General features: G+C 38.4%; 1 protein-coding gene across 1 annotated transcript in view; it reads right to left on the bottom strand.

Annotated features, from left to right (window-relative positions):
- Positions 1 to 17,476, bottom strand: part of KALRN (kalirin RhoGEF kinase) — a 507,955-nt gene that overhangs the window by 264,766 nt on the left and 225,713 nt on the right. Inside the window, exons 7-9 of the mRNA XM_054381250.1 lie at positions 9,344 to 9,535; positions 2,538 to 2,669; positions 146 to 376 (exon numbers count right to left, since the gene is read on the bottom strand). Coding sequence (XP_054237225.1) covers positions 146 to 376; positions 2,538 to 2,669; positions 9,344 to 9,535 — 555 coding nt within the window. The remainder of the gene's footprint in view (positions 1 to 145; positions 377 to 2,537; positions 2,670 to 9,343; positions 9,536 to 17,476) is intronic.

The following is a 17,476-nucleotide window of genomic DNA, read 5'->3' as shown; positions in this document are numbered from 1 at the left end:
CTGGATGATTCCAAGAAGAAACTGAGAGATACTGAATGATGCCTTAGGATTTTAGAGTATTTCTAGCACAGATAGGGCTACGTGTGAAATCTTTAATATGGCAATATCCTCTAGATGAATCATCAAAATATCTTCACAATGTTACCTGTTGAACATCCTGCTGGAAAACACAGAGCTGCAGCCTTTGATGTAGTCGGACCTTTCTGTGTTGCCAGATGCTCTCTAAGCGCCGCTGGTGATGTAGGACTTCGTGTACCACATCCAGCACTTGGTGAACAGCTTTGGAGTAGTTTGCAGTGGCAGTGAGAGATTCAGAATTGCCAGGGCTCAAGGGACGTTGTAAGACATCCAGTAAGGCTTTTCCATCCTGGCTTACCTGAGTAAAGAAATAGATTTACTTTATTGCACTGATACTTGAACATCCAATAGCTGATAGAGTACAATCAAGCAGATTCTTTCCAATGCTCTGTGTTTTCCTTATTTCAGTTAAAAAAAAAAAAAAAAGGAAGAAAGGCCTCATAACATCTCTTTTTGACTTAATACTTACACATTCAGCACTTGCCTTCACTTCTTAGTGGGCCTGCTGTGTCACCCAGCAGGAGCATAGATACTGCGCTGCTGGGACTGCATACATAAAGACAGAGATCCCAAGACTATATTCTGTTCTGACACTTGGACACTGAAATTCTTGACATATACCAGTTGATGACAGGTGGCATTTGCAATATCAGGCCTATTTTTGTGAGGAGGTGGCAATTTAAGAAAACCACAGATGGCAGAGTCATTCATATTCTGTATGATAAGGGAGAGTCCTTTCTTCATAGGATTACTAAGTATGTATATATAACGAGAAGTGTGACATTCAGATTCTGTATTTCATTCAGTGACAGTGAAAAAATAAATCAGCATATAATAGTGATTCTTTTCTTCCCCAGGAGTAGCTCAGAGGGACCCACAGTCTCCATTTTCAATGGGCTACAAAGCTTGCTGGCACATGCAAAGCCTTCTGCACATGTGCAACCATTTTTCAACATATTAAAACACATTGGCAGATGCAAAGGCATTTGGACATTATATATATATATATATATAAAAAAGAATACCAGATTTTTTAATGCCAGATTTTTTCTTGGAATGTTCCTGAAGAATTTTCATATTGCAGGGGCAAAATGAAAAATGGAACCATAAACCCCATTAAACATATTAAGAAATATGTGCATGCACGGTTCCTCTCACAATGACTTTTAAATTTATTTTTCAGTTTTAGACTGCAAAGTTAAAATATTTTGCTCAACAGAAATGGTAAATGAGGACACCATCAGAATCCCAAATCCCTCTCCTCTACCCAGCCCACTTTTCTCTTTTCCCTCTGAAACAAATTGCAATGAAAATGAGATTTTCTGAGAAGTGTTTTTATTTCTAGACAATCACAATCACCAATCTTGTCAGAGAATGGCTTAATGAAAGTTTTCCATCCAATTACAATTTTGAAAATTATCAGCCAATGTTAAAACACATCTCAAGGTCTGATTTATTTCTGTATTATATGTTGCTTGTTCAAATGTAGCAAATAGGCTTTAATAGCCAAACCTGTGTCTTTTGGCACACCATGCTACATCCCAGTCTGTTGTAGCAGTGTGTATCTGGTGCATTTTCAGAGAAATCAAAGGAGGCTTTGAGATGCATACTGGCAAAAGGGGGAGTCAAGTCTCATCATATTTATGGCTGTTAGGTGGGCTTAGTCAGATCCTTGGAGATTTTTTAAATATTCAGGGCAATTTGGAATTAGATTAGGATATAACTAGAGAGTCCATAGGGAGTAGCTGTCCATGCTCAAGTTCAGTTGCTGCTGACGACCAACTGCAACAGTTTGCACAAGCTGAAGGTTTCTGGGGTCACAGAGGGAATGACTGTACTTGCCAAGAGCAGTAGACAGTAGTGGTATGAGGGAAGATTTTAGGAAGAAACACTGAGGCACAGGTGTTACCTTGGCAACATTATGGAGGTGTTTATAGATGCTAGGCAGAAAGAAGAAGCTTCTAGACAAGGAGACAAAGCTTACTACATCCTATATCATCTGTGGGAAGGTGATCAGCAACAATTTAATCACTGGAAACAGGAAACCAGGGCTATATACACCCTTATGAGCAGCTTAATAACAAGAAACTCATCCTTTCCACTGGTTAAATTCACTGTGTGGATTCACTGTGTTCCTCTTCCTGGTCTTTGGTCTGAATCTGTTCCTGGGTAGTGTTACAATGCTTTCAGTATAGTCCTTGCTGACTTACACTGATAGGAAGCACAGCAGAATCAGGACTAATAACAAAGGTTCAAAAGTTTGCCAACAAGAGATATACCATTGCAAAGACAGTGTGACAAACATGTTTTATTCAGGACAAATTTCCTGGAAACTTTGTGTCATAATACAGACCTGCTCAATCCTCTCTCATTTAGCAAACCTAAACTCCTAAATGCAGTCAAATATCTGCTATCACTTAACAGATACTCACATATTTTCTTTTCTGGGAAACACATACCTCTGTGTAGGCCTGTGTTACTTGTTCATACAGGGTCTGATGATGATGGATGGCCAGTTCCAGGTCTTGCATTTCTGAGGGGAGGCCTCCTTCACTGCACATTTTGCACCAGGCGTCCACACCTGAAAGAAACTGAAATAATTCCAGAAACTATGAACAAGAGTGACACAGAACATCAACTCATCAGCATTAGAAAACTTTGTAGAATACAACATATGAGTGCAGAAAATATAACAGTTATAAAGGAGTTCCTCTGGGCACTTTGGAACAACACATTCAGGTCACTCCTCAGTACCTGATCCAAATGAATGTTTTCTGTTTCTTCTGGATTAAAACCAAATGCTCCTTTAACCAGGCTCAGGAAACACCCATTCTAAGAGTCTGCATGCCAGGCAGGGAGGCTACCATATTGCATTCCAAAAAGGGAGGCTGCAATATGTTTAGAAAGAAACATCATCATGAGGCACAAAAGGACACAGTTACAGCTCCAGCTGTATTGAGCATTGTCCTACCTATCAATCTTCCCTCAGTTGCTTACCTGTCATTGACACTAGTTTGGGCAATAAAAAACTCCTATTAAAACCAACATTGACATTCAATTCACTGAAAGACAGTCTACATTTGTGCAGCTCCCAAACCAGGGCCAGCTCAGTGTGATTGCTGTTAGAATAGCAAGGCTTGAACCTCTGGGTCGCACATTTGATTCTGGTTAGGGTTAGTAGTTATCAGATACCATTACCATCTGACAGCTGCTAAGCAGCCAATGCAAAACGAGCTGCTGGTCTCTGCCCAGTTCATGGTGAGCAGACATCCACAGAAAGGGAGAAAAAAAATCATTGCCGTTGCAATTGATATGTTTTAGCACCTTGGTGGGAAGCCTTAACAGACAGCCAGAAACTGAATGGCTTCAGGGAGCAAAGGAATGGAAAAAAATATTTTTCCACTCTTAAAAGCCTCCCGAGCAATGTTGATGCACTTTGGCAGAACAAACTGGGAAGTTCTCCTGGGTGCTGCCTGTTCTGTAAAAGAAAAATGTAGTCTGTAAGTTTTCCATCTTGCTTTCCCTTTAGGCAGGGTTTACTTCAATGACACAGCTCACATGTTCGTATTTTGTCAATACTGAATGCCTAATGCCACCTCATTACTTTTCATTGGTATTTTCTCTTCTTCCATCCTTCTGTTAAACCACCCTGCCATTCTTGGGAGCTATTTATGAGAAAGAACAGCTAATTATACAACAGATGCAGTGTTCTGTAGGGTGAATATAATGCCAAACAGCCACCCCCAGGATCACAGCTTTATCCACTTCAGAAGTTTTCACCTGTGGCTTGTTAGTAAAGAACTCACTCACAGCAGGAAGGGTTGGAAGATTCAAAGCAAAGAATTTCAGTTCAGCTTTGGCTCTGACATGAGCATCCTTTTTTATTAGCAGTGGAAAGCTATTCATCATACTGCTGTGTAATCAAGGCTATAAACTATTTGCATTGTAAACACTTTTCAGTTCACAAAGTTCAGTGATAAAGGTGAATTCCTAAATGTTCATGTCTACAAAGCACAAACCTGCCAGTGAAAACTGTGCGTTCTAGAAGACTGTAGACAAGGATGGCAGGTTCTCTTGTGTGGGTTTGACTCCCAATCTGTAGAATATCTTCAGATTAAATCCCCAAACACCCCTGAATATTTTTTTGCCAAGGTAGTGGAATTCACATAATTTCCTATGCAGTTTTAAGAGCACAAAGTTGAGATCAGTCCCTTTTGGGGCTGTTACATGGACCTCTTGGTTGAAACAGTGACCAAAAGATCTTTGTACCTTATAGACCAGTGCCCCTGAAATCACACTGTTATGGCTCTGATCAAAACTGATGATTTCTATCAATTTTAGTACAAGCTCTTATAGTTATGTTACTCATATATTGCTGTGGCCCCAGATTGTGATTTGCACAGTAGGTGGGAGAAGTCTCAAGAAGATCCCACATAACCACGTTGCCTCTCATCTATCTTCCTTTTGTATATCTATTCTATACAGACAATGTCACATCAACAACTACATCAGTAACCACCACCACTAGCAGGAGCAGTTGTCTTCATGTGTTTTAAACAGTTTTAAATAATGCAGCCTGTCAGTGTTTTAGTCTGACACCAAAACAGTGCATAGTGGTCTCTGTTGTGTGTTGGTAAATTCATGTGGGGAGGGCAAATGTTTCTTTAAGGATTTTTGCAAAGTGTTAGTTCATGCCATAGGACTACTGATTTTGGTATTTTGAAAGAAAAAAGCAGCTATGTTGATTGCTATTATTTTCACATACTAAGGCAGACAAAAACCTTTATTAAATGTAACCCTTCATGATGGAAATACATTCATATCACAAAAATCACCATTTGACTGAGTTGAAAGAAGATGCATTTAAAATTGTAAATTGCTAACTGTTAGGCAGGAACAGGAGCTGTTACTGTCCACAAAAAGTCAGTACCATTTAAATTAATTGCTTAAATTTCTAGTTAGCCCATAGAGTAAAATAGCTTCCACTGGGAACAAAAAAGCTGCTTAAATATGATTTGAAATGACAGGCTCCAATAATTGTCCGTGTTTTTCAAGACCTCAAGAAAGATTAAGAAGAATTTATGCTAAAAAAAAAGTTCTTAAGGTACCGTTGTGCCTCTAATTTAATCCAAATGTAACTTTAAAGTAATGACCTACACTTAGTCCTGACTCACGACCTATTAACCTAAGCTGCAAATTCTGTATTAGGTCAGTTAATAGCATATTTTCAGACCACTTCTTACTACCCTTCCTTAAGGACTCCTGTGCTGGTTGCTCCAAAACACAGTGCAGACTTTTTATAGTCTGTATTTCTCTACATTTTTTGCACAATCTTTGCTTACAGAATGTTAGGCCTCTATGTGGAAGCTGTGGCATAACCAGGGTGGTTGCCCTAGGTCCCAGAGAGATTACAATCAAACTTCTGTATGCTTTCCTGCTCCAGAATATCTGTGGGGAAAGATGGGAAGAAGGACAGGAAATTGCTTTCCTCAGTAACCCACGTCTCTCGAATTTTTTTTGTAGGAGGCTAATTGTATATTGTTGTTTCTGGAATTGCCCTGTCTATCTTGGTTTTATCCCTGCATCTCTCATATCAGCTGGCTTTGCCTTTCCTTCCTTTCCTCAAATTCCTCTTCTCCTTTTTTATTTTCCTCTCTTTTTTTTTTTTTTTTTTCATTCTTCCTGGTGGGGAGTAAGGTAACATGAAACAAACAGTCAAGAATCAGTCTTCAGAGCTTCAGCATAAATGTTTACTGTGTGCACCTAACACCTGCTACCTTAGATAATAATCCTGTTTGTGAGCTTCTGAGGGTAAGCTCTGACCCAGAATTAATTGGTTGAGATCTCTTGGCTGATTGAAGACGTTTGTTGTTTGTTCTGACAAAGTCTGTAGAGCATCTTATGAATACTTTAGCACACTTTCAGAGATTACATCCAAGAAAGGGAGGACACTTGGTATGTCTGATTCCCCCATCTGGCAGTTAGTGGGTCAGAGTCTCATCTGGTGTAAATCAGCACAGTTCTTTTGAAATCACAGTGAGATAAGGCACGTTCTCTGATGTTCTCTTACAACTTTGAAATAGCCTCAGACATACCTAAAGATACAGAAGCAGAGTATCTACACCTCCATGCTAGCATGAGAAAGAAAAGGGGTTGGCGTATGAGAAGACAGAGTTGGAAAACAAACAAACAAACAAAACCAAACCCAAACCAAAACAAACCCCCAAATAACAAAACAAACAAACAACACCCCCCCCCCAAAACAAAACCCTCAACATGAAAAACCCAAGAGATTTGGAGCAGGTGAAATTAAGAGACATTTGTGAAATACCTCCACCAAATATCCTGAGTTGCACCTTGACCTGCATGCGATGGTTGTTTGGAGTTTAGTTTATTGGCTTTTGATCAAACATGTGCTGAAGGAAGCCTGATTTGAGGCTAAGTTGGCAAGATTTGTCTTTTCTTTCTTTCCTTTTCTGTTTTTTGATGATGGTCTAGTATGTAGAAATTATGTTTAAAAAAAATAAGAAAGACTTATGTCTGCACACAAACAAAACAAAACAAAAAAAAGAAAAAGCAAGAAAGCAAAAAAAAAAAAAAAAAGAAGCAGCTTTGATCCAGGAACTCATTCAGCTAAGTTCCATTCAACATGCCACATGTATCTGCAGTAAGTGCCAGGAAAGCAATGTGATTCTAAGGCACGTGAAGATAGATGTGAGGTTCAATTCCCAGCAGTGTTGACTCAGCCTTTCATCCTTCCAAGCCAGAAAAATTGTATTCTGTGCAGTTTTCTGTGTGGGGTCTTTAGGAAGAGACCTTGAAAAACAAGTAGCTTCCTGCTCAGCTTGCATATTACAGAGGTTGTAGAGCTTTTCATAAACTTCTGCCCCAAGCCAACAACTTCCTTGCAGGCTGGGGTGTGCCAAAGGCTGAAAGATTATGGTCTTAATAGACTTGCTTCCTGTTGGCATCACAGAACTTCATCAATAGGAAGGAATGAACAAAGAAACTGTAGCAGTTTATTGCACTGGAGAAGGAAAGACAACCTGCAGATCAGATTGGTATGAGGGAAGCAGGGGTGCGCTCTGGGAAAAAAGGCTAGATCCACAAGAAGACTGCCTTAGTGACAGAAAAAAGGGAGTAGAAAAAGATTTGATCTGTGACAAATGAAATAATGGGTTTATCTACATCTTTGCCTCAGAGATTTAAGCCTTATTTATTGAAAAATAACGAAGCTCTGATTTGAGTTTAAAAAAAAAAAATGGATGATGCCAAACATAGAGTCACATTTGGAATGAATGATAGACAACAGACTGAGTTATAGACCAAATCCCAAAGGCCTCACCTTTTAAACTATAGAAAGGTCAAATGATGAAATTATTAGCATTTAAGCCATTGATTTAATCCTAGTAGAGTTACTAAAGCAAGGCTGAAATTACAGTCCTTGGTTAATGGACACATTGACTTCCACATTTCTTTTTTGCAGCTGTTTGAGTTCACAGGCTTCACACCAGCACTTATCTTCCACTACATTGTCTCTTATTGCAAGTGAGGAGCAACTGCTCTTCACAATTAGCAAATTCTCCTACCTGCTTAGTAATGAGAGCCTTGCTTTTGTCAGGCAGCACAAACTGCAGTTCCTTATGAAGAGGTGCTAAAGCAGGACTGAGTTTTACAGACCCATCCATATGATCATAAAGGAAAAGGATCCAAACTTTTGAAACGGACATTAGGGTAGCTGTTTTCCAAGTGAAGGCTGAGGCAAAATACCCACTTTGACAGTGTTTAAAAGGGGGAGGAGGGGAAGGTTACCTCTAGCTTGACAGGTAGTTCAATACAGCTTTCTGGTTTATTGCTTTTCATGCTATACAACAGCTCAGCACCTCCTCATAAATTGTGAGCAAGGCTCACACTTCAGAGAAATAGGTGGCTGCTCGCAAACAAAAAGAAGCAAACCTACCCAAAACCCAAACACCAAACAAAACAAATCAAACCAGAAAGAACAAATTCATTAATAAACCTTAAACATTCTCATTGTGATCATAGACTGGATGTAAGATTTTTAAATTTTTCTTTATAAAGATAAGATGATCGAAAATATTTAACGTGAAGACTAGACTTAAACATTGTAGTGCCCATTGTACAGAGAGGAACGTACTTGTACTGGGCATGTTCTTAGTGTATCAGTCCCTCTAGAGCTACTGAGTGTGCTTACATGAGTAAGTGCCCAGTAGGGTGAGTAATTGCTCTATGCTGTGGCCTAATATCAATAGGAAACACAAAATAAAGAAAAATCTGTTATAATTCTACAGTCAGAAACAAAGAGTAAAGAAAATCTTTGTTCTTTGAGCTTAATTTTTCCATACATATATTCTGGCTTATGAGCACAGTTTCTGGCTTGTCAGTCATAATTTCTTCTTCAGACACTTGAAGTGTCTTGAAATGGGTCATTTTCTAAACACCAGGCACACCCACTTAATAGCTTTGATAGTAACTACTTGGAAAAAGAAGCACACAATACTGGAGAGAGCCCCACAGCAGTGTTTGTCACTGGAAAATTAATGCAATCCACATACAATCAAAGCTGAACTATCTCCATTAAGTGGACCTAGTTTAGGTGTGAAAAAACAAAGGTTTATTCACTGACATATTTTAAATCTTTTGTAGCTCTGAAATTATGGACCAATTCTGGTAGCTGTTACAGACACAAATCAGAGTTTAGGGACATGGAAAACTTTCATGTATGTTCCTAACTGTCTCTGACGTCTTTACTTAGTGAGGTCTAACAAAATTTGGGGCTATGGAGAGCACTGCAGGAGTAGGTGGTAGAATGAATTCCAAAAGTTTCATCAGCAACTATGTGCATTGGCTCCTAGAAACTGTCTGCTGGTATATGACGTAAGTGCAAATATTCTTGTGCACACAGTGCATACCACATACACATAAGAGTGCAGATATATACTTACCAAAATAATCCTCAATATATCCACAGCACTGGTGAAATGTTAGGCAGTAGAAATAAGGCAGCAAGGGACTGCATCAGTGCGCATCCCTTATGATCAGATTAATTCTCACTAAGGCATAAACATATTTCCTTATCCACTCAGGGAATATGTAACATCTGGAGGGGAAGGGGGGAAATCTCACCATTTGTATCTGAGACACTGCTCCATCAAGAACAAGGCTCTTAACCTGGCTGCATACAAGCCAAAAGCCATTACCAAAGTATCAGTGGATCCTTCTGACAGTCACAAAAGCAGCTCACCTGTTCAGCCTTCTGGTGAAAGACAGCAGACATGGCTAAGATGGTGCTGCGCTCATCCAGCGCTGCAGCAAAACTCTTCCATTCTTGATCCAGCTGGCTTGATATTTGTTTAATTTGCTGGGAAGCATAATGGCCTGCTTCAGAAAGCCTGGACGCAACAGACATGATCCGATTGATATTGACATAGGCGTTCTGAAAATTAAAAAGCACACATAAATAAAGAGAAGGAAGAACTGTGACCACCCTCTGCCTTCATTACACATTCCAAACACCATCAGTTGGAGTAGAGCCGAGCAGTTCAGGAGAGCAATCAACTACCCACTTAAATATGCATGAATAGCAGGCATACTACCTTCCACTCTACAAATACATCCCTCAGGAATCTTTTTGCACATCTATGCCATTATCGAGCAATGTTATCTCCCCTTCCCTCTTGGAATTTATTTATGTAAAACTAATTTGCCATACTTTAGCTATTTACTCACCTGTTAGGATCTACTCATCACTTCTGTCTTATTCTTGGTATTTCTGGATGCTAAATCCACATATTTGTAAGAGAATGTTTACTTTCTGTCCTTTGAGAATTCTCTGACAATCTCTTATAGACATGAAGTGCCAATGAATGGAAAAGTCTTAAAGCATTTAAAAGACTTCATAAGGATATTCTATAGACGTATAAGAGTTTCCATAGAAATGTCTATTTAAATGATATTCTTCAGTTAAAATGTTATCTTTTCTGCAGGTTACTTTAAGCTATTCTCCAGCAGAAACATCATTTAAATACAGTCTGAATTTAGAAGGATCTTAAAAGCCTACTAAAAGGGTATTTTTTTTTAATAAGAATTTTCCATTGTGGTTTTTATTCAAGCAGTGGTTTTTATTGAAGCAGTGGAAGGATAGTTCTTTCTCAGCTGAACTGTGAAGAGCAACATAATTTCATTACAGCACCCCCATTCTACATAGGAACATAAACCTAAAAATAAATAGCCACCATGACAGTGTATTGCAAAGATGTCCCATCAAAAGGCAAATGACAGCTGTGTTGCAGATTTCTGGAATGTCATTTGGTGTAAACACTTCTCCTTTTTCTTCCCCCTCTACCAGAGGGAAGGAAAAACTCAGAATTTGAGATGTTTTGTTAATGTTGACTCACTGTTTTCTTGTCTCATAGAAGTATTTCAAAAGGGTTTTAGGAATTTTAGAGAGTAGAATCTGTAAGACCTTTATGCATGAGGACAGACACAGCCCTGATGGTTTTAACAGTATTACTCATGGGCAAATAATAAATCAGAAGTGGAAGTGTTTGTTCGAGCAGGATCTGACCATAGTGAATGGAAGCACAACGTGGAAAGGTATCTGCCAATCAAAACATGAAACACAACCGAGCGCTGCCAAAGCAGGCACAGATTCAAACTAAGCTGAGAAGCAGGGCAAAGCATGTCTGCAAAGTGTGTGGGATACAACTGTGAAACACACTCTTCATGCCTATAGGAAAGAAGGATGTGGGCCACAGCACTTAGAGCCACTCTGCTCTCCCTGGTAGAACCATGGCTGTGACATCTGTCACATAAATAACAAGCATGTAAAGCAATACCCAGCCTCCAGGGGCTTTTTTGGTTGTGTATTTTTTTTTTTCCATTATCACACATCCTTTTTATTTAAAAAAAAAAAAATCATATTTGGCTCAAAATGATCAGATTAATTTTAAAGAAATAATTTGTTGGGTTTTCCTTTTTTTTTTTTTTATCCAGTACAATTAGAGAAACCAATCAAAATTGCTCTGAAGTTTAAAATATAATAAAAAGGATGCTGTGATTTGGAATTTTGACCACCAGCTGCAGTTAAACACTTTGTGTCTTCCAGGCTGGAAACTGGAATTTAGACCAATTATTTAAGTCTTTCAACCAAAAATGTCTTCATTAGAGAGCCTCAGCCAAAATAATTTTGCAACATGGTCAGGTTTTTTCAGTGGGAAAGAGCATGGCATCACTACAGTTGCTAAAGCTTGGATCAGTTGCACCACATGAAGACACAGAACTTTGCTATATTTGAAGGAAAAGTTGCTGAAGAACTGCTTGAAGCTGAATTCATATAAGAACCAGTTAGGTGCAGCTGGCTTTTATTTATTTACTTATTTTTCCCTATGGATTTATCTCAGCCATTGAAATGCAATAACCAAAGAGAAACACAACTGTGAATTCCTTGGTTCCCTATAGATAGAGTATACAGATATATCAATTAGTAGAAGGGTAAAGGTAAGATTAGTTGAAATACAGCAGATGTTCATAGCGTCTGTTCTTTAAGTTAGGAAGATTTATATATTGTTATGTCTGTTACATTTTTATACAGAAATGAGGATTTTCAGGGATGAAACTTCACTTTCCTAGATGATACTTTTTCATGGAAAAGTACCAACCTGTCCTGTAGCCAACCCACTAACTCCATAGCTTTTCCAGCAGAAAGGAAGGAGCAGTCTGGCAGTCACCTGCTCCCACCTTTATTCTTAGTGCACCAAGTGGAACTGGCTCAGGAAACAGAGACTCCTGATCTTCCCCTGTTGATTTCTGAGCAATAAATGGATTCAAGTGCAGTATTTCATGATGAGCTCTTCTATATATCTCAAACAGGCAGAGGAATGGGGATACCTCTGACTTCCAGACATGTGCACGCTTTACCTCCACTTTATCTGCCCCACCACAGTGAAGCAGAGACACTGAACTGGGATATGGATGCATAAGATTCATCCAAGGTCTTACAGAAAATCAAGACAGAGGAAAGACTCAGATAAAGATCTGAAACTCAGGATACTACATCCTACCTGAAGTAACACATTTTACAATCTCAGGACCTATTACTGGGACAGATAGGTTCCCTGGGCAAAACTGAGAAAGACAGGATCTCTGTTGTGGATTAAGGTAAAACGCAATGCAGTTGTAGGGCACTCCAGCAACGTGTTGCAACAGAAAAACATGCAACTGACCTCAATCCACAAGATGCAAAATATTTACTTTCCACCTTGAAGTAGAATAAAATTGTAAAACACTTATTTCATTTTTATCTGCCAATGTGCAATGTCGTGAGAAAGAAAGAAACAAAAAACTATGCTTCCAAAACTCAACTGTTGACATTTCACAAAGTTAAACCATCCTCTTGCTTTGGTTTATTTACCTCTAAAAACTGAATGAATTGAGATTTTTCTATGTCATTATTATATGGATATTTTTATCCAAAAAGGCAGTAAATTAAATAGAGCAACTAATGTCTGTGACTCTATTTTTTTCCTTCAGGCTGGAAGGTTCATAGAGTTTCATTTTAAATATAACCTAAGGCCTCATCATTTTTTTCAAAACTGAGAGGTGCTCCCAAAGACAACTGCAAGGGATCACTTCTTTATGACTATATAGGATTACAATGGGTCAAACAATGAAAAAACAATATATTGATGTCTAGAAGTAAGGGTAAAAGCATTTAACTTGACTTTCTGTTGTAGTGACACTAAGATACACCCAAAATTTGGCTAAGATACATCATTTATTACTGAAAAAAAATATTATACAGGTATTTGTAGACTTTCAAAAAACACTTCCCATGTTAGAGGTAAGTTTTCATTGCCTTGATTTCAACTTTGTAACTTTAGTCCAAAAAGGAGATTTTTGCTTTCTAAAAATCACTTGACTAGCAAACAAAAGAAAATTTCACCACAAGTACATCCTCATCATGGCATGCAAGACTTTCTTTTAACTTCAGGTGAGGAAAGCCCTCTGCAATGCCTTGCAAGTCTACATACCCTGATCCTTAGTCTATTTCTGTCAGGCAAATGAGGCCATGATTTTGGCCAGCAATGATCAGTGTCTATGACACAGTTGTTCCTTTCGTTGTAAGCGGTCAGGGCCAAGGTCCCTAACATTCGAGTCCTCAGTCTCACCAATAAGCACTGACACTAGTGGTGTTTCAATTGCAGAATGAGCTCCCACAGGGAAATACTCTAATTTAGCCCTGATCATCTAGCTGGCATGCTGGGAGACCTTCCCTCTAAATTAAACCCTCCAAATGTAGCTGGAACAATACTTCCTTCTAATATATGTATAAAAAGAATATCTTACACTCACAAAAGAAAAATGAGCAGTGAGGAGCATTAAATCTGCAAGGAACTTGGCTGTGTTCATCTCATTTCCTAGAGAACTAGTTGAGGTATTGTGATGGCAAGCAGAGAAGGTGGGCTGAAAGAGGAGGGTTTTGCAGATTAATTGAAGGTGAAATTGGATTGTTGGAAAATTCTTCAAAATAAAATTAAAAAAAAAAATCCAGCTTGCAGTGTTACTGAGTTTAGAAACCATCTGTAAAATGAACCTAACACATAAATCCAAACCAGAATGTTTCAGTGATAAAATAAACTCATGAGATATATTTAAGACCTTTAAGTTTCTATAACAAGGCCAATTATACGTGGCCTGTTGCAGAATAATATTGGATGGCATTTTAGCTCAGCCTACATATAGAAAAATACCATTCATTTAAGACAAATGTTGGGAATTTTCAACAGACATCATTAGCCTTTATGTGATAATTGTAACACGTTTGAAATATATTGTGACTTAGGAGAATGTGCATCTCCAGCTAGTGCCAGTCAGCTAACTCCCTGACAGCAGGATGGGAAGCAGTGCCAGCACTGAACGCTGCCTTTCGAATGCATGTCCCACAGAAAGTGATAACTCATTCTTTAAGGAGGTTAACAGACCCAGGCATAAAAAAGTCCTGGCAAAGCAAGTTGGTACAGATTCAGTTGGAACAAATGGCACATGCACCCTATATCCAAGTGCAGAACTACAACTAGTATGCTTTGTGTCACGTTGAAACACTGGGTTGTTTTCCCTAGTAAATTTACTTGAGGTGATGCTGGAGCTAAATATTCATCTTTGTGAAAAGTATTATTGCTTCAGTATAAACATTATGCAGCTGTGATAAAGACTAACATAATTTATTTTGAAACTGAAGTGAAAATAAGCACTGCCTTGAATCATAGTAAAAAAACCCAACAAACTAAGCTCCTTATTTGAAAGAAAAATACCACACTGCAGGGTTTATTACCTCAAGTGCATGACTTCTCCACATCCCACATTGTCCATTTGAAAGGAAGAATTATTATTGTATAAAACAGAGTAACAAATTGTTTTTTCTAAGAAGGAGCTTTGGTCACAGCATGCCTATAAAGATGTATAGGAAGAGCATGTGACAAAGGGCATGACCCAATAAACATTTTGGAGAGTGTTTTTTCTTGAGGAATTGAAGGGAATATTTTAACTATTATTAGTCATGCTAGGCTTAAGGGACACTAGGTATAGTGTAAAGAAAAATCAAATCAAAACACCACAAGGTCTATGTTCTGACCCAACTTTAACTGAAGTTTTTCCCTGCTAAACATACAGCCATCCTCAGCTACATTATTCTCCTCAATATTGACTTGAATCTATTGACAAAATAAAACCAACCCCAAAACCCATAAACAACCCCAAGCCTCACAACCAATAGGAGTGTTTCAAGTTTTCATTATTTTGGTACTTGGATTCATGATAGCTGAACTATTCTCAATTCAACAGCTTCTGGGACTAATATATTTTGTTAAATATAGATACATTATAAAGCAAAATTTCATCAAAATCACAAAGTATATAGCGTGATCTAGTTCATGCTCAGGTCTTGGAAACCAAGAGATTTATACCAAAATAAATGCAGCACCATTTAACTGGGTCTGAAAAGTCTTTCTTCTTGAATCAGTTTCCATATCTTGAGCCCAAAGCATGATAGCTAAATATGTGAGTTTTGCAATTAGCATGAGAGAGCTTGAAGGCTCTCCAGATATGAACCTGTAATGAATACTGGAATTTATTAAAACTCACCAGAATCTTAAGTTTTCAGACTTGGATCAGTCATAAATCTCTACCTGGGACTGCAAACAGGTCTGAGAGTAATAACCTCCCCCTTCTCTGGCAAAATAAGTGGACAGGATTCCCTGTTATTTCCTTTTGAAGCCAAGGATATTAGATGAAGAGATTGAGGAACAACAGACTATAAATACAAATGACTACATACCTCATAGAAAATTCACCACAGGTTTAGTTTTTTCTCTAACACCCTCTGCACTGTTACTTAATCTTAATCCTTAACTTCACAAATATTTATAAGTGGGTAACTTAATGCAAGAAGATTCTTGATGTCTGGAAGTAACTGATGTATATAAATATCGTAGGAGCACAGCCTTTCATAACAGAGTGCAAGGCAAAGACCATTTCTTTCTTTAAAAGTGTTTAGCACCTAGAACACTGACTTAAACCTTTACTCATACTGCAACATAAATTACTAAATAATACACACTAGCTAATTTCAGCAGAATGAAAAGAACTAAGATGATGGCATTAAAATGAGACAGTTGAATGAAGGCAGTTGTGCAATAGAATTATACAATTACCGATTTCTAATGTCATGAACTGTAATTTTCTTAGATAAAACTATACTGAATTTAAAAAGAAAAAAAAAAAAAAAAAAAAACAAAAACCTTATCAGACTAGACGTCAGAAAATTTGGCAAAATACACAGACCTTGTATATCTTGCCCCAAGAAGCTCTTTCCCACTGGTTTCTCTGTTCCCAGCTAGATTCTGCTTCACTAGTGTTGTTACCCATGAAACACACCTGATCTCCATTTCTAGCCCTGACATCAAGCTATAGCTCAGTCTGCTGTGTAGGTTTGAAGTATGTAATGTCCTACCACTATGTTCAGCATCACCACACAACTTTCTCTGGTTTTGATTCATTCAAGAAACTCAATTTGTCCTGAGTACATTGGTGACCAGCTCTTGCCTTAAACAAATGCAGGAGCTTCATCTTTAATGCAGTGTCTTTAAGCAGGCTTTCACAGAGTTCTCGTGTGTGCCAAAAGACAAACCTACCATCTACCACAGGAGCTGGGCTGTGGCCTGGAAAGAGTCATTTTAGTTTCCATCCCCTCTTGCTTTTCCTGCATTCTTTACCACAACAGGAGTGACTAGTATGCAGCCCAACACCTCTATGCAGCAAGCTGATGTCTCCTGCATGCTAACAGCCTCCCATTCACAGTGCTGACTACTGGGGACACCAGGAGTGAATCCATGTTTTTTTCTAGCAAAGAATCTGCTCCATCTGAAAATGAGCATCACTACTGACAGCAGCACCATACTGACATAAACCCCGCAGCTCTAGGTTAGTTCAAATAGCCTGCAGCTTAAGGTTATTACTCTTTTCCAAATGTCTTTTCAGCTTGATATACCCTCACATCTACCATTCCAAAAATAGGATGCTCAGCCCTCTGCAAGACATCAGCCCTGTTTAATTCCACAAGCTACCCTCATCAGGCAGTAAAACTCACCTCACTCACCAGCCTGTGCAACCCTGGCATTGAAATCCCTTCTAGAAAGGCCATGAGGAAATTAAAGCACTGAGTAAAACTCCCATATTTCTCACAAATATCATGAAGGCCTCATTTAGACTTAAAAAAAAAAAAAGCCTAGTCCTGAGTTGCATCTGTGTCCTGAAATATTTTTATAGTCTTTCTTATCCTGACTTTGCCTACTATTACTAATGATACCACAACTCCTCATGTAACTTCAGTTCGACAGCTGAAATCTGTTGAAGACTTTTTAAATAAAAGTTCCTACTGAGAGTATCACAAGAATTTTTAAAAACAGAAATCTATGTTGAATGAACTGTTGCTGTATGAATTGATGCTGATCCAAAAATTAAAGGAAGACATCACCACAGAAGATTCTAGGCCTTAAAATAAAGCTAAAAGAAAAGTAGTGTGTGAAAAATTACTTACAGGTGTGCTGCCCTCTTTGAGTTATATTCCTATAAGGAGGATTACCTAAGAACATAGATGGTGTTTGGCATATTTGTGACATTGTGGGGTTCCTCCAGAGTCATAAATTTCAATCTGATAGACTAGAACAGAATTGAGTGCCATCTCTCACTATACTTATAGGTTCAAAATTAGAGGTGTTCAGTATTAATGCCCTTCCACATTTAACATGTCTATGTTAAAGACATGGAGTAGACAATCTTTCTGGATTGAACCACCCTACCTGTATGGGCTTCCACATGT

This window comes from Indicator indicator, chromosome 5 (assembly GCF_027791375.1).
Source record: "Indicator indicator isolate 239-I01 chromosome 5, UM_Iind_1.1, whole genome shotgun sequence".
NCBI lineage: Eukaryota > Metazoa > Chordata > Aves > Piciformes > Indicatoridae > Indicator > Indicator indicator.
Note: the sequence above shows the minus strand (reverse complement) of the source record. Positions and strands in the feature narration are given on the sequence as shown.